At 44.4% G+C, this 24,559-nt stretch overlaps 4 protein-coding genes across 5 annotated transcripts in view; 1 reads left to right on the top strand and 3 right to left on the bottom strand.

Moving 5' to 3' along the window:
* The window catches only part of ADAM9 (ADAM metallopeptidase domain 9), a 138,373-nt gene extending 135,847 nt beyond the window's left edge, over nt 1–2,526 (bottom strand). Inside the window, exon 1 of the mRNA XM_055335390.1 lies at nt 2,231–2,526. Within this exon, the coding sequence (XP_055191365.1) occupies nt 2,231–2,327 (97 nt within the window). The 5' untranslated portion in view covers nt 2,328–2,526. The remainder of the gene's footprint in view (nt 1–2,230) is intronic.
* A 334-nt stretch (nt 2,527–2,860) lies between these two features.
* On the top strand, nt 2,861–7,825 carry TM2D2 (TM2 domain containing 2). Its single transcript, XM_055335549.1, has 4 exons — nt 2,861–3,175; nt 3,985–4,072; nt 5,942–6,057; nt 6,986–7,825. The coding sequence occupies exons 1-4, from the start codon at nt 2,949–2,951 to the stop codon at nt 7,197–7,199; spliced, it is 645 nt and encodes a 214-aa protein (XP_055191524.1). The 5' UTR covers nt 2,861–2,948; the 3' UTR covers nt 7,200–7,825.
* A 1,686-nt stretch (nt 7,826–9,511) lies between these two features.
* HTRA4 (HtrA serine peptidase 4) lies at nt 9,512–19,616 on the bottom strand. The gene is made up of 9 exons (XM_055335548.1): nt 19,139–19,616; nt 18,638–18,737; nt 17,498–17,702; nt 16,428–16,622; nt 15,961–15,993; nt 14,369–14,483; nt 13,907–13,964; nt 13,393–13,488; nt 9,512–9,841 (listed from the first exon to the last, which is right to left on the bottom strand). The coding sequence occupies exons 1-9, from the start codon at nt 19,614–19,616 to the stop codon at nt 9,676–9,678; spliced, it is 1,446 nt and encodes a 481-aa protein (XP_055191523.1). The 3' UTR covers nt 9,512–9,675.
* Nucleotides 19,617–19,956: 340 nt separating this feature from the next.
* Nucleotides 19,957–24,559, bottom strand: part of PLEKHA2 (pleckstrin homology domain containing A2) — a 60,512-nt gene continuing 55,909 nt past the window's right edge. For both annotated transcript variants that reach the window (XM_055335239.1, XM_055335240.1), the window contains 2 exons: nt 24,257–24,334; nt 19,957–23,825 (listed from right to left, as the gene is read on the bottom strand). In XM_055335239.1, coding sequence (XP_055191214.1) covers nt 23,463–23,825; nt 24,257–24,334 — 441 coding nt within the window. In that variant the 3' untranslated portion in view covers nt 19,957–23,462. The remainder of the gene's footprint in view (nt 23,826–24,256; nt 24,335–24,559) is intronic.

The raw sequence follows: 24,559 nt of genomic DNA, 5'->3' as shown, positions 1-24,559 counted from the left end.
GTCATACCTGTATTTTCTTTTCTTTTAAGATTTTATTTGTTTGAGAGAGAGACATACAGATAGTGGCAGAGATAGCAAGAGACAGCATGAGAGGGGAGGAGAGGGAGAACCAGGCTTCCCACGGAGCAGGGAAGCCCCAATGTAGGGCTCAATCTCAGGACCCCATGATCATGACCTAAGCCAGGATCATGATCTGAGCCGAAGGCAGGCGCTTAACCAACTGAGCCATCCAGGAGCCTGTGTCATATGTTTAATGTTTAAAAAAACATTTTTTCCCGAAGAACTTCCCATAGGGTAAAGTCCAAACCCCTTAGCATGGAATAGAAGGCTCTACCCAACCAGTACCAACCTACCTTAGCTTCTTCCTTGCCTCCCCTTTCATACAACCACCTGCAGACATTCTCTTCATTCCCTAACAAGTCATGTGCTTTCATCCCTCCATACTTTTGCAAAAGAACACTTTCTTCTCCTTAGAACACACTCCTATCCTTTGACTTGAACACTTACTGATGTAGATGACTTCAAATACTGCTTATACTATAAAACCCCCCCAAGGTTTTATATACCTCCCAGAAAGACTTAGCACACCTTTTGCCCTTCCATAAGCATTAAGCATGGTGAATACAGGCACTCGATAAATGTTGACTAAAGTGTGAAAGCATACCTACGCTTAAATGAAGGATTGGCCAGAAACTGTTAAAGTCATGGTCAAAAACCCTAAGGATATTCTAGGGGTGCCTGGTGGCTCAACTGGTTAAGTGTCTACCTCAGCTCAGGTCATGATCTCAGGGTCCTGGGATGGAGCTCCCTTCTGGCTCTCTACTCAGCAGAGTCTGGCTCTGCCCTTCCCCCCACTCATGCTCTCTCTTGCACCCTGTCTCAAAATCTTAAAATAAAAAAAAATATATATATATATACAGATATCCCATTCACCTATATGCAAGTATCCAATACATAAGCTTTAAAAATACAGTCTTATTTATATTTGTAAACACAAAGAATCATGGATTACTAAATCTCCAAATGTATAATATACTTCACTTTACAGATTGATAAATGTTAACCATCTATGTAAAGCACAGCAAAAACAGTGTTAACCAGAAAAGATATAGTATCTTCCCATTCAAAGAAGTTTTAGTATTTAGAGCTTCAGAATTCCAATTGGGAGACAAATTTACTAAATTAAAAAAAAAAAACAACGAAAAAATGTAATTAGTTTCCTGGAGGTCAGTGGTCCTACACTGAAATCTTCTATCATCACCTTTGAATATCTCTCAAGGCAACCTTTGGTAAAAACCCTCATTCTCTATCATACTCCACATCTAATAAAGAAAATAAGAACTATGTAAACAATTTAATGCAAGAGCCAAAATAAACGAAGCTGTTTCCAGAAAGAAGCTAGTGTTAGTTTGTTTCCACTACGTTTGGGCATCTCCAGTATAAATACCTTACACATTCAAAGGAAGTTTCACAATTCAAAAGCGGTCTCACATCAATGACTTAATTCTCACGATAATCCCATGATCTAAGCAGAGCAGGGATTATTTTTACGGATTTAAGACATTACGAACCCAGTAAAAATGCAGATAAAAGACTCCTTGGATATAGACACATAGCACTTGGCTTCCAAAAAGAAATACTCTTTCTTTACTGCAACAACAAAATGGCCCAAGACGAACGAGCAAACCCCCCTTTACTCCATCACTAAATGTAGTGCGGGGGACGTACCAGTGACTCCGCTGTTAAAACGAACGTCAAAATTTCAAATTATGATAACCTGGAGGAAAAGTTCCATCCCCCGGTCTCTTTCCAAGTGACATTAACTCTACAAGCAAAACCAAGCCCCATTTCTCAAAGCAGTTTAAACAAGAACACACCCTCGGCGGGCACGCAGACTCCAGGCTTCCAGCCGACTCCCTGAGGTCAGCCGAAGTCCCGGAGAAGCCCCCAGGGAGTCTGGGGGACCCCGCGAGGAGCGAGATGGGGGTGGGGCGCGCGGCGAGGGCTGTGCCAAGCCGGAGGCGGGGGAAGAGGACCGGGCAGGAGAACACCGCCAGGACCCCGAGCTCGGGCGTAAGCGCGGGGCACACTCAGCGCGAGCAGCTCCGCCTCCCGACCCCGGGTCCGGTCCCCCGCCGGCCCCTCCGCTCCCGGGCACCACGGGGTAACTCCGAGCGTCCCAGCCCGAGGAAACACAAATCTCAGAGGTCCCTGAGGGGCGGACACCCACCTGGCCGAGCCCCACCGAGGACCGGGCCCACCGTGCCAAACACCAGCAGCCACTGGAGCCGGAAGACCCCAAAGGGCGAGCCCGCGCCCGATCCCATCGCGGCAGATTCCGCAGGTTCCACTCAACACTCGGCCGCCTCTGCCTCCGCCTGCTCCATCATTTCCCAGCCCTGCTGGGGCCCCAGAGCTGCCCGGGATGCGCGCGCCCGGGACGAACACGCGCTCGGCACTGACGCAACTCGGCTCCGGTCCGAGCTCGCTCCCGACCTCGCGCTCCCTACGCTGACGTAGAGAAAAATCCAGTCGCCGGCGGGAGAAGAGGTTTTCAGTCCCCGCCGCTAAAACCCTCACTAGCCTGCCCCGCCCCATCACACTCGCTGCCCCGCCCACTGCCGTTCACGCCCCGCCCTTTCTGCTCCCAGGCCCGCCTACTTTGGGCGTAGAAGGACCTGATTGGAGGAAGCACTAGGAAAAGTAGGTGGAGCGCGAGACCCAGAAGCGGAACCGAGGAGAAGTGAAGGGCAGCCCCGCCCCCTGCGCAGCCTTTTCTGATTGGCTTGCTGGCGCGGGGCGGAGCGTCGAGCTGCGCGTCCATTGGCTGTTTGGTGGCGGGGGTGGGGCTACGCTTAGAGGCCTGACCAGACGGGACTTTCTTGGGTCCGCTCTGCGGGGCCCGGCTTTGTGGTTGAGGTCGGGTCTCTGCTACTGGCCCCGGGAAGATGGTGCTGGGTGGTTGCCCGGTGAGTTACTTACTTCTGTGCGGCCAGGCGGCTTTGCTGCTGGGAAATCTCCTTCTGCTGCACTGTGTCTCTCGGAGTCACTCGCACAACGCTACCGCCGAGCCCGAGCTCACATCCGCTGGCGCCGCCCACCCGGAGGGCTCAGCCGGCGCTCAGAGCTGGGAATATGGCGACCCCCACTCTCCAGTCATCCTTTGCTCTTACCTGTAAGCTACCCGGTCGTCGAGGCGGAGATGGCGATGGGGCCAGAGATATATGGGTGTTGGGTAGGGGAAGGGAGGCTGCTTTTTATTTTTTCAGACCCTCTCCACCTGAGGACCTGATAGCACGCGGGAGATAAATGTCATGACAGGTTTCTCACTGCTCTCACCAATGTGCAGGGGAAAACCTTGCGGGTCCGTGGCAGATCCTTTGGGATCCCGAAAGAGGAGAACTAGGGAGGAGTGACATCACATAGTCTCCGGAAGAAGGATAACAAGGTTGTGCCTTCTCTATGCTGCTCCCTTTAACCAAAGGAGAATCCATCGTAGGTGCTAGTAATGAGGCACGAATGGAGTAAATTACTTGACCTTGTCTACAAGCACTTTCTTTAAAAAAAAAAAAAAAAAAAAAAGCAATATCCTAACCGTTGCAGAACCAAGTCATTTTTAACATCTCTTTTTAGTCCATAAGAAAAGGCGTTTGGGAGATGTAGGGGGAACTGGGAATCTTTTGGCTTCAGTTTCGCCCCCTTAGCCTTGTGGCTCTTTACCTAGGAAAGGGAGACAGCCATGGGAGAAGGAGAATCAGGTAGAAATAGGACCAGAAACACTCCCAATGAAAGGATCATTTGGATGGCTGTCTATTTGACTGCTCTTCTTCAATCTGACAGCATCTCTTGTCTTGGGAACTGTCAGAATAAAACCCTAGAAAACTTGAAGAAATGTCTCTTGCCTGTTTTGATTATATACATGTAAACAGCCATCTTTGGAAAAAACATGAGAATGATGGTCATGACCTTACTGGTGATTTACAGACCTGATGAATTTATAGAATGTGACGACCCAGTGGATCATGTTGGAAATGCAACTGCATCCCAGGAGCTCGGTTATGGTTGTCTCAAGGTGGGTTATTATTTTGTTTTATACCAAAACTCTTCCATAGAGAAATAGTACTGGCTAACTGCTGTTACAAAAAGGTATAAGGGGTACAAAGTTACCTTTTTGTAGACTTCATTAGAATGACTTACTGGAAATTTGCCGCATGGCCAGCATCAGTGACTGAATAAGACATTTCATTTCCTCAGGAAGAAATGGTGTCTGTGCCAAAACTACCCAAATGCACAGACCAACCTGTCTTTGGTTCTTTGAGCTATTGAGATTGACTGATTTAAAGCTATTATGTCACCTTCTCATTATACTTCAAGCGTGCACTTTCCTAAAAGAACAAAAAAAAAAAAAAAAAAAAGCTTATGCACTTTCTAAAACCAATAATGGATTGAGCTCTATCTTTGTTACACGTGCATTTGGGGCAAAGCTCCTTTTGCCAATGATCTTTCTTTTCATGAGGCAAGCAGTTTCCACCGTATCCTTAGGAAACAGATGGGAGTCTTTCACTATATGCCTTTGTAGGAGATTATAATATTCAAGGAGAAGCCTTTGGTAACAATGGCCTCTTGGAATGGAGAAAAGCCATTCAATTCAGTTCCATTAATAACATCCTAGTTAGTCTCCCCACAACCAGTGAAGTTCATATACCTCCTGCTCGTGCTGCACAATGCAAGTCAAGATTCAATCAGATATAAGAGACTTATGGGAAAATATTGTTTGTACTAAATCAGAGACAGAGGAATAAACCTGAAAGTAATAAGACCAAAAAGGCAACTTTTAGTATAATCGTGTATAAAGAAATGTTTTCAATACAATGAGATTTTGTTCTATTGATAATTATCAATGAAGGTTTTGAAGGTTAAAGTTAAGTACTGTATAGAGATCACTTAGTTTTTCCCACTTTATTTTTTTTTAAGATTATTTGAGAGACAGCAAGCCAGTGGGGGGTGAGGGTGAGGAGGGGGGTCAGAGGGAGAGAGAGAATATCAAGCAGACTTCCCACTAAGTGCAGAGCCTGGAGGTAGAACTTGATTCCACAACCCCAAGACCACAATCTAAGCTGAAATCAAGTCAGATGCTCAACTGAATGAGCCACCCAGGTGCCCCTACTTTTGCCCATTTTAATTAAAAACTGAGTTGATCCTGTCAGGGCATTCAAACTGCCACTTTCCCCACAAGTCCTAGAGGACCAGTATAAAGGCACTGAATCCCAGGGGAGGTATGATTTCCGACTCCCTTCCCTTTGAGGAATGCACCAGTCAAAATAATAGTGAAGTACTTAATAAAGTGCCCGTGGAGAATGTACAGCTGTGCTTTCTCTGCCAGAATTCAGTTACATAAATGGTTAAGAGGTCCTGTTCTGAAATTTTTTGCTGAAATTTAAGCTTCTACAAAAATGTAATATAGATATCTGATAATCACACATTCACAACCAAAAAAAAAAAAAAGTTCTGATTCAGATGATATTCAAGTTCTTACCTAATTATGTTCATTTATAATATATATAAAACAGACCTCTAATCCACATTGACCATTCCCAAATGCTCAGTAATGTGTTCTCTTTCCTGTAAATATAATTAAAGCATTGTGTTCATCTACTCTAAATGGTATTTAATGAAACTGATGATAAATTTTTTATTATATTGGAGAAGCTAGTCATAAAGAAGAAAAATCAGTTTATTTAAAACAATGTACAAATAGAGTGGAATAATTTAAAATCCCTTGAATCACTAAATTCCTTGCTCTTGAACACAGCTTAACCCAACTTTGTTAGTACAGTTATCATCCTGAGTCACCTTTAATTAGTGAATAGAAAGATATATCTTGCATAACTTGCTTTGGTGAGTTTAGGTTGTTTGTTTTGTTTTGGTTGTCATGCCACAGTTTGGTGGGCAGGCCTACGGTGATGTGGAACACACTTCAGTCCAATGCCGGGCCCTAGATGGGATTGAGTGTGCCAGTCCTAGGACCTTCCTACGAGAGAATAAACCTTGTATAAAGTAAGTGTTACTTTGAATGGGGTAGGCGGTACTTGGTTAGAGGTAGAGCTCTTTTCTTTGTCATCTCTTGATGTGACTTTTATCTTAAGTGTTAAAGGGGCAACATTATTACTGTGCATAATCCATGGACAAGGGCAATGTGGTTATAAACAGGACACTGGACTTAAGAGACCAGCAGCCATAAGTTCTAAATGTCTCAATTCATCAACTAGCAAGGTGCTTTGGAAGCCCAGAAACTGTCCCTCACCTACAGAATAAAGGTGGTTGGACCAGATGATCTAGCTCCAAAATTCCTATGATAGGCATAAATCCTGTGAAAATAGCCTTAATATTTGAAGAATAAAAGTTTTATTATGAAAAGTGTGGGTCTCTCCCCTGGAAAATAAGTTTATCTTTAAAAGAATTAGGGTCATTTCTGTAAATTTTTCTTGAAGACACAGAATATATTCATATCATTTGCTAATGGAGCCTGTGGTGTTTAGTGACAATATTAGAGCAATTGCAAATGCAAGACTCAAATCCTTATTGAAGAAACCTCGTGTTTAGTTGCCACAAAGCAATAGAAGAGTAAATGGAAATTAGTGTTCATGTGAGGAAAGATGACATTTCTTTAAAGAACTGCATTCAGAAGTGCAGCCTCAGGAAAGGAGCCTGTGTGAGAGAAACATGGGGGCCCAGACTCTACTCTTCCCAGGATGCCTACAGAGCAAATGTGCTTGATTATTTCTTGTCTGATCCAACTCAGTATTTGTTCCTCTCTGTCCTGGGTCGTACTCTTGTGAGACCAATTAGAGATTTTCTTTATGGGGAGGAGAAGAGGCCAGAGAGGAACTGCTACACCATCTTTTCGCTTATGTTAAATTCACTAATCATTAAGTGTTTTAATTTTCATGTGGTAAACATCTTCCTTTTCGTTCCTTCTGTCTAGATATACAGGACACTACTTCATAACCACTTTACTCTACTCTTTCTTCCTGGGATGTTTTGGAGTGGACCGTTTCTGTCTCGGACACACTGGCACAGCAGTAGGGAAGCTGTTGACACTTGGAGGACTTGGGATTTGGTGGTTTGTCGACCTTATTTTGCTTATTACTGGAGGGCTGATGCCAAGTGATGGCAGCAATTGGTGCACTGTTTACTAAGAACAGCTGTTGTCAAGGTCCAGAGAGACATGTCTTCTGAATTCATCTCTACAGGCTCAAAACTCTTCCTTGATATCAGACCTGGCCATTACTTTCCCTCTTTGGAGGGAATGGGTTTGGTAAGGAAGGTTTCTGTGGACTCTGGGTTTACAACCCAAATTTCACCTTGCAGACTAGAAATGACAAGCAAACAGTGTTTGGGAATCAAGTATGTACCTTTCCTTACATAAAAAATATAAAGGCTAATGGCTAACTTACAAGTTGTAGAGGGGTTTCCATACTGTATTTCTGTACATTGCTGTATCTTCAATACTTTAGAGCAAGTAAACCCAACAAGATGAACACGGTGAATATTTTTAGCCTTGTGCCTTTTGTGACCTTAAATCTTCCTGCAGAGGAGATATGAAGCTGAACCAATGAAAATCTTCAGCAGAAGTAAAATGGTCATGGATTTTAATACACATTGAAATTCTGACTTTCTGAATTCAAGTTGCAGAATAAATTCTCCCAACCTGGAGTGCTGTTTGGTATTTTCAGTAGGTAGAATGACCTCAAAATTGTTTGTTTTGCCAAAAGCTGGGCATTTGAAATGAGCCACTCTATTAATAAACCCTATTGTTACATCATTATGCTCCAGGGGCAGTATATATTAATTTCAATTATATTTTGAAAGCCCAACAATAATCAGATATGTCTGGGTTTAGCTATCCTCTTGGCTATCCTATCTGAAAATTAGTTCTACTAGTTTAGAGAGTCTATGTTATAGGCTGGTAAGAAAGATCTCCTACAACTAACTGTAAAACTAAAACTAAAATTCTCCACAATTACGTAAGATAAGGTGAAAAGCCTCACAGCTTTGGGAGGAAAAAAGATTCTTACTTAAAGGACAGAATTAGCAATGGGTAGAGTTAAGATGTAATTTATGGGGGCAAACATAACACATTCCATCAAAATAAGCATGGTACTGGAAGCTCTCACTGTGGGCAACAGTAGTCAGCAGTTGCGAAAAAGAGACAGCCAAGCTTTTGCATTCCCAAGTCACTGGGAATAAAAGGAAATATCCTTAATTATAAGTGGTTTAAAAACTTAGTTCCCATCCTTTGCAATTTAAGTTGAAAAGAACTTTTAAATATGAAGTAAAAGGAGGACTTTTCAGACAAGTAGAACTAAAAGCCCGATATTCAGGATAAATCCTAAAACCAATCATAATAGATTACTTAAGGACCAAGAATCGGTTAAAATAACACCAGATACTTTCTATCCTTATGAAGCAGCTTTTCTAAATGTTTCAGCTTTATCATCCCTGATTAATAGGATCACTGTGTTTATATTATCAAATGGTTGGCGATTGTGTAAAAATTAAAACATTATTCTGCCTTGAGAATTCTGTCCTACATTGACCATAATCTTGTTTGTAACAGTAATAATTAAAATTGTTGTAGGTCGTGAAGAAACTGGATCCTATCCCCAGGAAAAAAAAATACACTTAAAATTTTGCATAGAATTTAAGGAGATGCCATATTAAAAAAAAAAAAAAAAACTAACTTGTAAGAGAAATCTGGAAAACAAATTAAAATGTTACCAAAAATAAGGTACTACGCTAAGCCACAAATCCTGGTTCATCCCACACTTTGGAAAAAAATCTCCTTCAGGATATTCACAAGCCCCATCAAAAACAATTTTCTTTAAAAACACCAACGCTTTGGCAGCTTTCACATTCAAAATCACTAATGTTGCCAGGAGGATACGGATGGGTAAAAAGGTCAAAGTCTATAAGTTATTGAAGGATTTGTCCTATAAAAGAAGCCCTCTCACAGAAAGCTCTGAGACCACAGGCAGGGTGATCATTAGAATCTAGTATTCCTCAGTGACAGTCCACAGTAGTCAATTTGAATTTGACTTAGAAATGATGCTCATCAAAAAAAAAAAAAGAAAAGAAATGATGCTCATCCTCTGCACCTACAAACCCTGGCCAAATGTGGTACCACCTGAAAAACTGATGGAGAAAGGTAGTATTATTAAAAATTCTATTTCCTTTGCACTCTGGATTCAGGTTGTCTCTTCATATTCAGTAGGTCTGTTCACTCGTGCGCATGTGTGTATGTGGATGTGTACGTTGGTGTTACATCCAGTTTGTGGCTATAGAGAAATTTTAAAATCCACAAGTGTCCTGTCAAGGTTAAATTAGAAACTGACTGTTTTTTCAGTTGTTTCCTGTGTTTAAGTAAAATGTTATCAGCTTCCCAGACTTCCTGGCACCATGTCCTTCGCTTGCTTTAGTGAGGCTTCTTAGCAACAGTAGAGCACCCCAATCTAACAGTCCCTGTGTGTGTGTGTGTGCGCGCATGTGTATTTTAAAACATTCATTTTTCTTAAGAAAGAGACCCTAAAACTTGCCATCTTTGGCACATCTTCAATACAAACCAGGTAATATAGCTTTGATTTTGTTAGATGATTTCTCTTTAAAGCAAGATAATTAATTGATTATTTCAGGTGTGACTGTCAGGATCAAAGTTTGACTTCCTCGACGAACCATAATGGAAAGGGAATCACTGTCCTTCACAGCTTCAATAACATCAGTTGTAGTGGTAACAGGTTGCCCATTTATGCTGACAATTACATCGTGGTCTCTCAACCCAGAGCTGGGAGAGGGGAAAAAAGACCATGAAATTATACGTTTTATTTGTTCCCATCTAGAATTTAATGTCTGTCTCCTACGACACTATGTTGCTGTCATTTTTTTTTTTAAGATTTTATGAGAGAGTGTGTGCACAAGCAGGGGAGGGAGCAGAGGGAAAAGCAGACTCCCCGCAGAGCAGGGAGCCTGATGTGGGGCTTGATCCCAGGACCCTGTGATCAGGACCTGAGCCAAAGGAAGAGGCTTAACCGACTGAGTCACTGGGGCACCCCTATTTTGCTATCATTAAACATACAAACAGGAAACCAGAAATAACCCAATCCTTTCAAATATGAGGACTCTTGTAAGATATGCTAGGAAACCACCTAGGGACAACAATCCTATTTACCTTTATAAATTCAGTCTTCTAATAGAATCATGTAAAAAGTTTATTCCTCCCATATTATTGGATTTGGTTTGGAATAGGGAATTTTGCTTTTATTTTTTTATCTGTAAACCTCAAACATACTTCTGGTCTTACCAGCAAAGATGAAGAAGAACACAAGCAATAAACTTTTCCCCCATACAGTTTGGTTTTGAGAGCTCACTCACTTGCCCCATCTCCACCTACAAGTTATGGAAGTGAAGAGTCTGTTGAGCTGTATGACTGCTCTGCTTCCAGGAAGTCAAAAACCAGTCACCCTTCCAAGTCTAAATATTTAAGACTCTGGTTCTAGGCTGCTTTTCCCCAAAGTCGTGATTATATTTTGTCTCCAATATATTTGCTTCACACAGAATATATATTCTAGAAACTTTAGGTCAATAGTAAGCTGGAAGAGAGACATCAAATTAAATGATTCCAGGAGACATCATTTTAAAGAAATGTGGAACCAAAGGAAGGATATGGGAGGATTACCAAGATATGTGGAGTTAAATTTTTTTTTAATACAAATTTAAAGCCAGAGGATGTGAAGAGAAGTTTGTGGGCAAAGCTAAAAGCCTGGAAAACCTTTAGCACAAGGACAGCTCAGGAGGATGACTGGGACAGTGCACAAACAAGAAATTTAATCCACTGTAGTTCTATAGGTAGAAAAAGAGAAACCTGCCAGTTATTGCTGAGTGTATACTATGCACCAAAATGGGGGTATGAGGCTCAGCCATAATAAATAACCTATCCCATGTGCTACAGTTTGGAAGGGACTTAAAGTAGAGTTTGACCTTGGGTCTTTCAGACTTGAAAACCCATCTTCCTGCCACTCGCTCTGCCTCTTAGAAACAAGAGAAGCAGCTACAAAACAGGACAATCCGAGAGTTAAGCCAGATTCCACGTCCCTGCTCTTGACTTATATGTACCTCTCAAGTGAACTACCTCTCTGTACCATAGCTGCTGTTTCTGTAAAATAATGCCTATATCATAGACTATTGGGGGTTCAAAAAGTATGTAAAACACTTAAAGTGATGCCTGACATAGTAAGAGGTTAATAAGTGCTGGCTGTTATTACTGTAATTATTGTTATTAGATAAATAACAATTAGATAGATAGATAGATAGATATAACTGGGTGAAGCCAGAAATTATAGATTTCTGGTTTATCAGTGACTTCAAGCAAGCAGTAGTCCCACACTTTAATGTTTATACAAATCACCTGGAGATCTTGTTTAAAACAGATTCTGATTTAGTGCTGGGGCCTGTCATTCTGCATTTCTTTTTTTTTTTTTTTTTTAAGATTTGCTTATTTTAGAGAGCACAGCCACATGAGAGGGGAGAGAGAGCGAGAGAGAGAGAGACCAAGAGAGAGAGAGAGAGAGAGAGAGAAAGAAGCAGACTTCATCCTCAACGCAGACCCCGACTCGGGGTTCAATCTCACAACCCCATGGCCATGACCTGAGCCTAAATCGAGAGTCCAGTCTCAACCAACTGAGCCACCCAGGCACCCTTCATTCTGCATTTCTAAAGCTCCAGGTGAAGCCAATGCTGCTAGTCTACAGACCACACTTTGAGCAGCAAGGACTAGGAGAACTGAAAGAAATAGCTTTGGCCTTGAACCAAAAGATAAAAATAAAGGGGTAGGGGAAGGGCAGGAAGCAAGAAAGTCTAGAAAAGCCTATGACACGCCAAATTTAGTAACATGAGACCTAGCCCTTAGCTATTAACTTTTAGTACCCCATGGTTTCTTCCCCCTACTAAAAAAGTTGCCATAATATAAAAAGAGCTCTCAAGAAACAAAAGCAGTGAGAGAGGTATACTGAAGAAGTATAAGAGAGAGATCCAGGAGAATAATTGTAGGACAAGCCACCTCTTCCCTCAGTAAGTATAAAAGTTTAAAAATGAGTAAAATCAGCTGGAGCACTTCTCTGATGAGCTGTTCTATCCTTTGCTTTATTAACATTCATTCATTCAGTGCTGGCATCTGATATAGTCTTCCAGAGTTCAAGAAAAAAGTGTCTTAAAGTACCTAAAATATGTTTTTAAACTTTTAGCCCTCCCGAATCTTTCCTATTCTTAATAACTAAGGTATCGAAAGTAGATTCAAGAATTGCTAGCAAAATTAGTTTAAACTTATGCTATTAACTCATCATGAATGCTTGGGCTACAAGAAAAAAGAATCATCCCCTTCCCCAAAAAAGTCCTTCCAGACACAGGTACACAAATCTAAATCAGCACTGTCCAATAGAAATGTAAGACAGGCCACATATGTCATTTTAAATTTTCTGGTAGTCACATTTTTAAAAACTTCCTTAATTTTAGAAATCTCTTTAAAAATAGGGACACCTGAGGGGATCCCTGGGTGGCGCAGCGGTTTGGCGCCTGCCTTTGGCTCAGGGCGCGATCCTGGAGACCCGGGATCGAATCCCATATCGGGCTCACGGTGCATGGAGCCTGCTTCTCCCTCTGCCTGTGTCTCTGCCTCTCTCTCTCTCTCTCTCTCTCTGTGACTATTATAAATAAATAAATTAAAAAAAAAAATAGGGACACCTGAGTGGTTCAGTAGTTGAATATCTGCCTTTGGCTCAGGGCATGTACCTGGGGTCCTGGGATTGAGTTCCACATCGGGCTCCCTACAGGGAGCCTACTTGTCCCTCTGCCTGTGTCTCTGCCTCTTTTTCTGTGTCTCTCATAAATAAATATCTTAAAAAAAATTTCTTTCAAAATAGATGAAACTCATTTTAATAATATACTTATTTAACACAATATAGGTATTATCACTTTAACGAATAATTTTTTTAATTATTAATAGGTACTTTCGACTGTTTCATAGATGTCTTTGAAATCCACTAGAAACAACATACAACTGTTGTGCTACTATATAACATCTTAAACAATGCAGTAATTAAAGTTAAAGGCAGTCCTTCCAAAACAAAAGGTATGTTTAATGGAAAAATCTTTTATATTGATTGCCTCTGGGGGTTTTTTAATTTACATAAATTAAAATTAGACAAGATTCACTTCCTCAGTCACACCAGCCACATCTCAGTGTTAACAGCCATGTGTGGGCTGAGCCACTGTACTCACAGTGCACATCTCAATCCACATATTTACATGGTGCCCTAGCTGGGCCAAGGCCTGAGCTCTTACCTTTCAGCAGCCGTTCCTTGAATCACCTCATACACAAAAACCCCAGAACTCACATCAGGAAAATCTGGATCTTGCCTTTTCATCTCTTGAAGAAGGCTAAGAAAAGTGAGAAAGGGTTTCCCAGAAGATTAAGAAACAATGAATTCACCACCTGAGCCCCAGTCAAAGCCTCCAATTCAACAGGTACTCTCATATGTTCTACTCAAGGCTTCAGGCAGCCAGGGAGGATTCCATCAAGCTGGTCACAGTTATTCTAACCTGGGGGTGGCCCGGTTCTCTACCAAAGCCCCAAATCATTGGACATTATCAGGTATAGCCATAGTGAAAGAAGCTACTGAAACATAGTGTCAAATATTGGTGCAGGCAGAGGCAGATACCTACCCTGTGATAACGGGGCCTACTCTCCCAAGAGTAGCTAACTGTGGTCCACATGCTTTAGATTCCCTGTTAAGAGTGTCCATGTGTGCCCTTTGCTTCTGAAAAACAACCCAGACATACTGAAACCCCTGCTTACTTCATAGTGAGAGGCAGCATCCGCAGACCAAGATACTTCTTCTGTGAAAGAGCCTTTCCTGGAAAGGAAAGTTATAGGGTGTTACTAACAACAAAACGACTTTCCTTTTGGCAGAGCCTAAAAAGACAGCAAGTCACAGAATATCCGTACTATAATTGTAGCTGCCCTTTCAGGCTGTCAGCAATGAAAACACGCTTCAGGGAACCTTTAGTCACTAGCACCGACACTGCTGCCATCCACCTCTCATCTCCAGCCCATGGGTTTCCTTTCTGCCATAACTCACCTATTTCTGGGCAGGACACATGCCTGGTTTTGTGCCTAGTTACCCATATTGCCACCCGAACCACCATGCTAAGAGCTGCGTACCAGGGACCCCTAGTCCACAGAACCCCATGGCGATCTCCACAATAGCCCAAGTATTCCTGAAAAGCAGGAGGGGGAGAAACCCCCCACCCCCGTTACCTTTCAACTGCCGCTCGTGGAATTCTGCCAGAAACTGTCGAATTCGATCAGAGGGAATGGCAAAGGAGATTCCCGCTGTCACCTTCAGTGTATTTATGCCAATTACGTCACCATCCTGGCAAGGGAGGAGACCTCACTGGGTCGCCAAGTTGTGCAAAGTGGCCAATGCAAAACCAGGACCAGCAGAAGAGAGAGTGAGGCTAATCAGGGAGGTCCAGAGCACAGAGGGGCTAGAGGAGAAGCAGGCTGGGGTGGGGGGGGGGGCGTGTAGGAGGACAGGGGGCCCGGGGGGCCCTGCCCTGTGCAAATCGCCACTGAGGGAAGGTGTTGTTGTTGTCTTTTAAGATTTTATTTATTTTTCCATGTGAGACACAGAGAGAGAGGCAGAGACACAGGCAGAGGGAGAAGCAGGCTCCGTGCCAGGAGCCAGATGCGGGACTCAGTCCCAGGACTCCGGGATCACACCCTGAGCCACCCAGGTGCCTCTGAGGAAATTTTTTTTAAGCTTGAGTTCATTTTCTCCTTCACCAAATGATTTTAAAAGTGAGCCACAGTTTGTATGTTGACACCATGAAGGGGACAAGGACTATTTATGAAACTAAAAATAAATATGGAAAAGAGAAGACGCTGTTGGATTTGCAACAACACTTCAGTGAAATTTCAGAATTAGCTGATTGACCTCTGAGAACAAAGCTTTATGAGGCCAAAGCTATGAAGTGGGAACCACTTTCATCTTCGTGCACCTCATCATCCTTTAGCCTTCATTGGGTCATGGGAAGGGTAGAAAGGAGACTTCCGGTCATATTACAACACGTATCATAACTCAGTAGGTCTGGAGTGTGGTCTGATGGTCTGCACGTCACCCCTGCTCTAGTAAACTCGTTGTCTACTGGAGAAAGCAGGCACAAAAAAATTACCCACGTTGCTATGAGTTAAGGAGGGCTCAGTAATTTCACATAACGATTCATCCTCCAAAGAGCAAGTATAATTTGTAAGGAACCAAAAACAGCCCAAAGGGCCTCAGCATGATCACAGACTGTATATCAAATAGCACTGCACTCTCTGTTTTCAGTGTATTTGAGCAACTAGAAATGCTTGCATTTCCACTAGAGATGCTGAATAAAACTTTACAAATTAAATAAAAGACAGTGTAATGGGTTCCCACTGTGGCTTTTCTATCTCAGGTATAATAACCTCAACAGACCACGTCATGTAGTTGGCATTCTGGAATGAGGGACAGATCTTCATATGTAGCAGCAGGGAGTCCTCAAGGATCGACATTTCATAGTACAGTTGGACATCTGACATACAGTTTAGTTAACTTTTGTTAACTGCACGATGAAAACAGAAAGCATGTTGAAGAGATGTCAATAAGCAGAAGTGAACCCTGGCACCGTCACTTGGGTGAAATCACATGCCATGTGACAAGTGATGATAAATCTACCAACGACCTTAAAGTTTTGCTAACCATTTACTTAAGGTGCAATAATAGAAAGCGTCCTATCCACAGATCTCTGGTCTGCATCATGGAATATGTAAAGTCTTTGAAAGTTCGGAAGAGACAAGAAGCAGCAAGGAAAGTAGCCACTTACCAAGTTCACCAGGGGGCCCCCAGAATTGCCGTGCTGAAGACAGATTTTGAAAAAGTCATCAGTGCTGCTTTTCTCCTTGGCATTTATACAGAGTCCCTAAAGAGGCTTACCAACAGCACCCTGCTCTGGTGAGCCCCTGTTCCTCCCAGGCAAGCAAAGCCATGCCCACTGTCATCACCAACAGGAAAGTCAGTGCAGGTAAAGGACAACAGCAAGAGGACCATCACCTTCTACAGTAGGGGTGGCCTCTAGGACAGACCCTAAGAGACAACCCAATATCATGGATGCCGATGATCACATCAAACCGGCTAGACTCTAACAACATGGCATTCCATCCCTCCCGTGAGAATCCAACTGGACTTTGCACAGCCCCAAAAGACCAAAGGGACATGAGGGCATTCTGACACGCTCTTCTCCCTGTCCTGCCCTACCTTATCAGCTGAGGATGGCCCTCCCAAGTGACTTACATTAATTATGGCATCAGTCTGGATATAGTCCATGTCTGAATCCTTCAGCCCCAGCTCTCTGCCCCCTCGCTGTGTAGTGCTGACGATTCCTGCAGTCACTGTGTTCTGCAGAGAAAATGGGCTGCCCAAGGCCACCACGAACTCTCCAGCCTGCAGGTCGGATGACCTTCCCAGCAGCAATACAGGAAGGTCACCCTGCACGCAGCCAGGAGGGGTGGGAAGGGTAGAGAGGTGAAGAATAAATCAAGAAGAGAATCAACCAGTATTTGCGTACAACCCACATCTGACACAGTCTCTATCATTTGGGCACTGCCAATGCAAGAATCACCCACCCACTCACCTAGGTTCTACAAGTCCCTAATGCTTCTTCCTCAAATCCCAGCAACCACCAACTGTCACTCCGTAAGATGATCAGGATCATCTCTAAAGTCTAATATTATTGCTTTGTAGAAATTCCTATAACTAAGCCAGCAGTGAAGTAGCTGGTGAACATACCACTGATATTAGCAACTCACTTAGCACTATACCAGCTCAGAATTCTATAGTCAAAACCAAACCACAAACAGAAAGGAGATGGCCCAGAGCAGTGCTTCTCAAACTTTAATGTGCGCATGAATCAGTCAGGGATCTTATTAAAATGCAGATTCTGACTCAGTAGACCAGGGTGGGATCTTAGATTGTACATTTTTTAAGAGTTCTCAGATAATGTCAATGCTGCTGTTGTGCAGACCACACTGTGCAGCAAGGACCTCAAAGTATTCCTTAGCATCCTTGAATCCATTGTAATCAGTCCTAGTATTCTAAGGCAAGCAGAGAGAGGTTTCCCAGCAGCAGCAGCTGTTGAAGGAGGAGGTAAAGGAGGCTGGATAGTTAATAGAAATTGTTAGGGACATACAAACAGGCATAAAAGAAAATAAGAGTGGAAAATAGGGAAAAAGGAAATTTAGCAAAGAACATATACCAGGTTTAAAAAAAAAAAAAAAGATGTGGGAATGGGGCAGTGAGGGAAATGGCAGCAAACTGATGAAAATCTCCAAATGTACAGACTGATTTGGCCCTTGCACACTCACATTTGGCTCAATCTTAATCAGTGCAAGATCCAATTTATGGTCAATGTCCTTGATAGTGGCTTCATACTGGACCCCACTCTGGAGCTCCACCTGGATCCGCTGCTGGTTGGTGATTACGTGGGCGTTGGTAACAATGAGCCCATCCTCAGACACTATGAACCCAGAGCCGCTGGATGCAGGCATATCCTTGCTGCTAAGAGGTGACCTGTCCCCACAAGACAACAGCATAAGCAGAAGGCAGGAAAATCAGGGGATCCATCACAGTCTGGGGACATGGGAACCTCTCATTGATCAAACACACCTCCACCACAGTTTTCTCAGACATTTTACTATCCCGTCTGTGTTTTTTTACTTTTTTTTTTTTTAAGATTTTATTTATTCATGAGAGGCACAGAGACATAGGCAGAGGGAGAAGCAGGCTCCCTATGGGGAACTCCACACCAGGACCCTGGGATCACACCCTGAGCCAAAAGCAGAGGCTCAACCACTGAGCCACCCAGGTGCCCCCTGTCTGTGTTTTCATTCTCTGCACGAGTACTTAGACTCCTCATGTTCAGTGCCCTGGCCACCTCTTAGAAGCAGAACAGAGAGCTGATGCCAACTTTCCTTTTCCAGGGACAACCCCCACTCGCCTCCTTCTCCAGTGCTGGTCAGAGCAGCACCCCTCTGCTTCAGAGAGGCCTACCCTAATCACACTCCCGAGAGCAAACGTGCACCCAGTGCTACATTATTGAGGACCCAGGCAGGTAGGAAGTAGAAGGCTGGTTCCCGCTTAGGTTCCACCACCAAGTGGCCTCGTGACATCGGATTTCCTTCCATGAAAACGAGGGGCCCCCGAGCAAGATCACCATGGGGGTGCCTTCTAGCTCCTACATCTGACCTTCAGTTATGTCGTGGGGGTTGAGGGAGAGAGAAACCCCACGCTCCTAAGTGCAGAGGAGTAGCCCGGATCTGGAGGTCGCAATTCCTACGCTTCCGCTCTCTGGCTAAACCACCGCGAACGGATTAGCCAACCTGTTAGGGCCGCGATTTCCTCGCAGCGGGCGTTAGGGCTCAGCGACGCCTGCGCCGCGGGGGTGGGGGCCCTGGAGCGGGGTGCCGCGGGGAGGCCGGCGGGCGGCCTCCTCCTGCCTCCCTTACCTGCGGAACAGCTGCAAGTGCACCACTGAGGGCGCCACCTTCTCCACCACCGCCGCGAGGAAGTTGTACTGGCTCCGGAGCCGGCCGACACTCCAGGCCCCTGGGAAGAAATGCTTGGTTCCCGGGGGCCTGAGTGCGCCGGGCGTCCTCTGCAAGCTCTCCCGGTCTCTCTCCAACTCCTCCCCCCTTTCCCTCCCGCTCCTCCCGTCGGGCTCCCTCTCTATTCGCTGCAGAGAGCTAAGAGCTGAGGACCTCTTAACTGGGAAGGATGCGCCTTGAGGGAACCACACCTGTTATCCCGGGTGGGTAAGAGAAAAAAAAGGGGGGGGCGGGGGGGGGAGATGGTATTTAACAGGCCCGGGGAGGCAAGCGGGGAGAAACCACGCAGGAACTGGTAAGGCGACACCTAAGAAGGAGAGAAAACTGGGAACGCGTAGTCGACTCCGGAGGCAAAGGCGCCGGCGGGAGCTGCGAGCACCCCGAGCCGCGGGCGGCGCTCACCTCGCCCGGCGCAGTCGCCCTTCAGCACCGGCACGGCCGGGAGCGCGCCTCGGAGACGCGCCGCGCGGTTCTGGGCGCGCAGCTCGCACAGGCTGGGGTAGGTGCGCCCGTCGCTGCCGCACACCGCCGCCCCCGCCGCCGGGCAGCCGCACGTGCCCCCCGGGGCGCCGCGGAGACGCCGGGCGCCGAGCCGCGCGCCGCACTGCAGCCCCGGAGCGCACGGCCGGCCCGCGGCCCCGCCGCACGCCTCGCCCTCGGCCGCCGCGCACACGCGGCAGCAGCGGCAGCCGTCGAGCACCGGCGACGACCCCGCGGAGCAGGCGGGCAGCGGCGGGCAGCGCGTGGGCTCGCAGGCCGCGGGACAGCGCAGCGGGGGCCTCGGCCTGCTAGCCTCGACCCCGGGCACGGGCAGCGAGGCCGGCAGCAGCCACAGCAGGAGAAGTGGCCCCAGCGCAGCCGGCGGCGGCGGTCTGGTCATCCTGCTCCCTTTCTTCCAGGCTCTCCAGTTCCTTCGACCCGCCACGGCTCCAAAAAGAGCCTCCCTCTCCCGGTGGGATGCCGCCTCCATCAGCCCCCGGGCTTTAAGGGGCAGAGCCTGGCCGACCTCTACACACACGCACCACACACACCACCCGTCCCCCCCACCCCGCCCCAGCGCCAGCTCCCCCTCTTGCCATGAAGGGAGGTCCCCAGCTCTCCTCCCTTGCAGGCACCCACTTGGAGAGGTCCAGAAAACCAGTAATGGGGCAGACTGACAAGAGAGATCACCCACTCACCAACAGAAGGTCAGCGTTAGGAAAACACGCACCATATTTCAGTATTTCACATGGTTTTATTACAAAAACAAGCAACAAAACAGTTTTAGAAAACTATTTTTGCTACATACCAATTAGGAGGTCACATAAAATGAGAAGCGTAACAGTTTCCATGCACTCAGCTCAGGGCTTACAGCGAGTGCATTTCACAGCTCAAACATACTGGTTCAAAACACCAAATCATGCCACAGCTTCAATAAGCAGTAGGGGAAGAGGTCAAACAGTATATTTATGCTAATGTTAGCTTTATTCAAATTCTACTTAGCATGAGTGACTGTATGACTGCTGTAGGCGATAGCATTAAGAAAAAAGGAGTAAGAAAAAAAAGTGATGTTGGTAGAAAAGATTTACTAAACATTTTTGACATGTTCAGAGTTTATAAACTAAAGCTCATTTGGGAAGCTCAGTTTCCAAAATGGTGTTACTGGTCAACAGTGAAAGCAAACATCAAATTCCATCGCTCAACTACTGAACCTTCAAGTTAGGTTCTTTTAGCCCGTAGCAGAGCAGTTATATTCAGGAAGAAAAAAACAAAAAAGACAAAAAACAAAAAACCCTTTTTGCTTCAAGTGACTACAAAGCTAGACCTTACCTCTGCCCTTTCTCATGTGAGTGAGTGTAGCATTCTACTCAGAAATAAATGTATAACCTCCACTATTTTGGCCAGCACCTACTCTACATCTTAGTAGGTTTATGATGTCTCACAGGAAGCAAAAGGTCAATGTTTACCAACCACCAAGTGACCTTGAGTAAGCAAATCCTTAAGCTCTCAAGAACAGGGATGGTAAATAGTTCAATTATAGGAAGACCACCTGTAATACTGTTACACAAACTGGGTCAAGACCACTTCAAAAGTCTTATGAAAACAGCACAACTCAGCGGTTTTTATTACACAAAGAAAATGCAGTACCTTTTTTGGTTCTTTTTTTTTTTTTTTAACTCAGATTTATTCCAGAGCCTACACACTTAACTACTAACCTATACTGCATCCCTGCTCTATTTTTTTCCATCTGGTTCCATACACATTTAAAGCCAAATGCTTTGACTATATATGCACTATCTTTGACTCACGTGTGTAGTGACATTAAAAAGTTGTGATGTGAAAGTGGCCAGAAGGTAAGAAATATGGACACAAAAGGAATTCTGAAATAAGGTTTGGGAATGAGAATGCTTATAGACTTCACTGAAGATAATTATATTTATCTGGTGTTGGAACTACGTTAACAATGTTCCCCAAGTATTTGCCAATTAGAGTCTTTGTTTCCCTCCATCATAATAGTAGAATCTAGATTTATAAGTATGTTTAATTTGACACATTTTTAAAATAGGCCCTACTGAAATAAGAAACATATCAGCTTTTTTACAATAGCCAATTAATTTAGCAATAGTATTCTAGCAGAGATTTTACTGAACAAAAGAGAAATGGGTACATTTTCACAGTTTAAACACCAAACGATGATAGCTTTATGAGTTAGGGAATGTTTAAAGGGATCTCAAAAGTTCCTAACTTATTTTTGTTAGTGCAACATCAATTATTGTGTATTTTCTTTGACCTAGCAGAAGAATTTTCTTGAGGAAAATCTGAGGATGAAACCAGAGACAAGGAGACTTAAGAATCTGAAATGACTACGTATCAGGTTACTTGAAGCTGTAACCTTGGTCACTCATAAATAACTATCTCCTAAACCATAGATTTCTGAGGACAAAAGTATACAAGAATCTGAAAAAAAGAGGATAGAGAGAGAGAAATCCAGTACTAGATGTCTTTTTTTATACCAGGACCACTAGGCCAAATAATTAAATTATGAATAATAATGAATAATAGCTCCAATGCAGTGCACTCAAGAAAAGTTCTCAACATGACATAGGCTTCAAGGGAACTACAGTGCCTGAAAGGAACACAGATTACCCTCAAGCCCCTAAGGCTTTCTGATGACATTAGATCTGGACATAAGAAGGGAAGGGATTTACTTGGGTAAAAATGTTTCTCTCGGTATCTTCCTATAGTCTTTAGTTTTTAATTTAAAGGTAATTAACTGATCTAGCTGATAAATGGCATAGACAGAAATGAGTTAGTTTTTCTCTCCCTGTAGGGAACCTGATAGGTTAGCAGGTCACTATGTAAGTTGGACAAATTCTCCCAGGGACCCTGGAAATAGTATCTTCTTGTCAAATGAAAGAAGGTATACCCAAAAATCTGGGCGGGAAATGCAATCGATGCTTTTCTACCTGGGAAATCTCTAGTTGGCAATGCAGAACCTCTACATTAATGTTTCTGTGCATAGTTTTTATTTTATTAAAAATATAAATATCTCTCAAGATTACCCTTGTATCTCTTCACTGTTAAGTACATGGAACCTTATCGGATTACAAGGTTTGATCATGCAAGTACACAAGGCTTCATTCAAAGGGCAATAAAAAGAGTAGAAAGAAAGCAAATCTGCCAGGGTATATAATATACAGCACTTAAAATTAGACTAATACCAGCCCACTGAAGAAAGCTATGAAGTAAGAATTCAAGAACTCTGTGCTAAAACAGACCTTTTCTTCTGTCTGGAAAGCATGGATCAGAAAAGTTTATCTGGATGAACTATAGTCCATCTTTCCCCAGCACCTGCTCTAATGCAACTCTAACATTCTGAAACAGAGATCTGATCTATCACACTGGATATTATCATACACTTAACAACCCTGCAAACTTCCAAATAATGCCATATCAATGGAAATGTCTGCTCTGTTGTCTACAATTGTAACTTATAACACTGATAAACCCATCCTCAGGGTCTGACACACAAACTCTGTGGGCAGGTCTATCACGTTAACATTATTTGGGGTCATAGACAATAACAGAATTAATTCCCAAAAGTGGCTGATATGCTGAGGTTGAATCTTTCCTCATACCTTACAAGAGATCCCTATTTCTTCCCCTGTGGAAGTCCCCTGGGAGGATCTATCCTAGTAGACATTCTGAGAGCTACCCATCAGCCCCCAGATTTTAACACCTCCCCTCAGAAGGTATCCCAGGCAAGCTAAAGCCTGGATCTTCTGCTTTCAGCTGGGGTTACTTACTACCTTCCGACTTCATAGTCAGACCTTGGCCAATAAATAGGAATTGGATAAACCAGATAACTGGCCCAAGATTCTGTGCTTGGCCTGGAAACTAAAGCAAGAAACTAAAACTAAGACAAGGAAATAAAACTTGGTTTAGGGATGAAATTGCACTCCCAACCTCCTCTCACCAGGAAGACCTCAGAGTAGTCAAATTGGTGGCAACCTGCTCTCCACTGTGCATGCCTACAAGTCTAACCTAGTGACTTCCCAAGTTAAATACACTGTATTGGTATTTAAAACAAAAACGAAAGGCCCGCTGGATGGCCCCCACCCCCCCACAGAGCATCCACAGGAATATGAGTGCCAAAGGGTCTCTGACTGTCCTCCAAAAGGTAGAGAAACTGAGTCATGGCCTCCTTTTCTTGAGTCCTCCCCCCCTCCCAGGACACTGTGCTCTATCACACATCAGAAGTCCGTATGCTCTCATCATCAAGGCTGAACAGAAATGGTTTCTCCTTGGGGTGTTGGGGCTCCGACCTGTGCCTTATCCGGGAGCTGGGCAACACCCCAGAAGTACTGCTCTCCCCAAGGCGAGACATGAGCAAAGAGTCCCCAGGAGTCTCTTCAGTGGGAAGCAGCTTGTCCCCAGCCTGGGGAACAGGTGTCCAGGGTTGCCAGGACGAAGCCACCGAGGGGGCTTTGCAGAGAGCTTTTTTCTCTTCCACAGGTGGCCGCCCCCTGCACAGGAAAGAGTTGGGCCCCCCGGAGTGGCTGGAGCTTCCAGAGCGAGTCAAAGAGATGGATCTGGAAAAGGACATATCCTACAAAATAACAGGGAAGAAAAAACCAAAGGAAAATAAGGCCTTTCCTGACCATGTTTATCCCAAAGCCCCAGGAAGAACACCCACCCAGGATCACCACCTCATAGGTCCGGAGACACCTGTCTACAGAAATCAAGTATGACCAACATGACTCACTCCAGATGTGTCAAGGTCTGCCTGGCAGGGAGATGTGTAGAATACATTGCAGACTCTGTTTCTTTACCCAACCCTACCCGTCACCTCTTTCCAACCAAAACAAAACAAAAAATAAAGCTTTGTACCTAAATTAGTAGAAAGAGAAAACAAACAGGACAACTTCAGCTGCATCGAGGGCCCGACTGCTTGCCTACATCACCAAATAAAACCTGCCCACTCAAAGAGAATTCATCTCTAAGTTGACAGTGACTATGACCAGAAATGAAGTGACTTACTCTGGGGTGGCACTTGAGGGCCTGGACAGCTGCCCCGATCTCCTTAATCCAGCTGTGCATGTCTTCTGGACTGTCCGCCTGCAAAACACCCACAGCACTTAGGAGAAATCTTACGCACTATGATTTCAGCTCTCAAGTCTGTGATTCAATTCTAAAAACATCACACCATTAGAGCTGGATGGATCCCAGAGGTCATCTAGTCCAGGGGCTCTCAGACATTTGAGGACATTTGTTTCCTGCAAACTCTTATCTGACACCACATAAACAAAACCGCTCAAAGTGGAGTTGCTCTGCAGTGAGGCA

The sequence above is a fragment of the Nyctereutes procyonoides genome, unplaced genomic scaffold (genome assembly GCF_905146905.1).
Source record: "Nyctereutes procyonoides isolate TBG_1078 unplaced genomic scaffold, NYPRO_anot_genome, whole genome shotgun sequence".
Classification (NCBI taxonomy): domain Eukaryota; kingdom Metazoa; phylum Chordata; class Mammalia; order Carnivora; family Canidae; genus Nyctereutes; species Nyctereutes procyonoides.
This window is presented reverse-complemented; position numbering and strand designations above follow the sequence as displayed.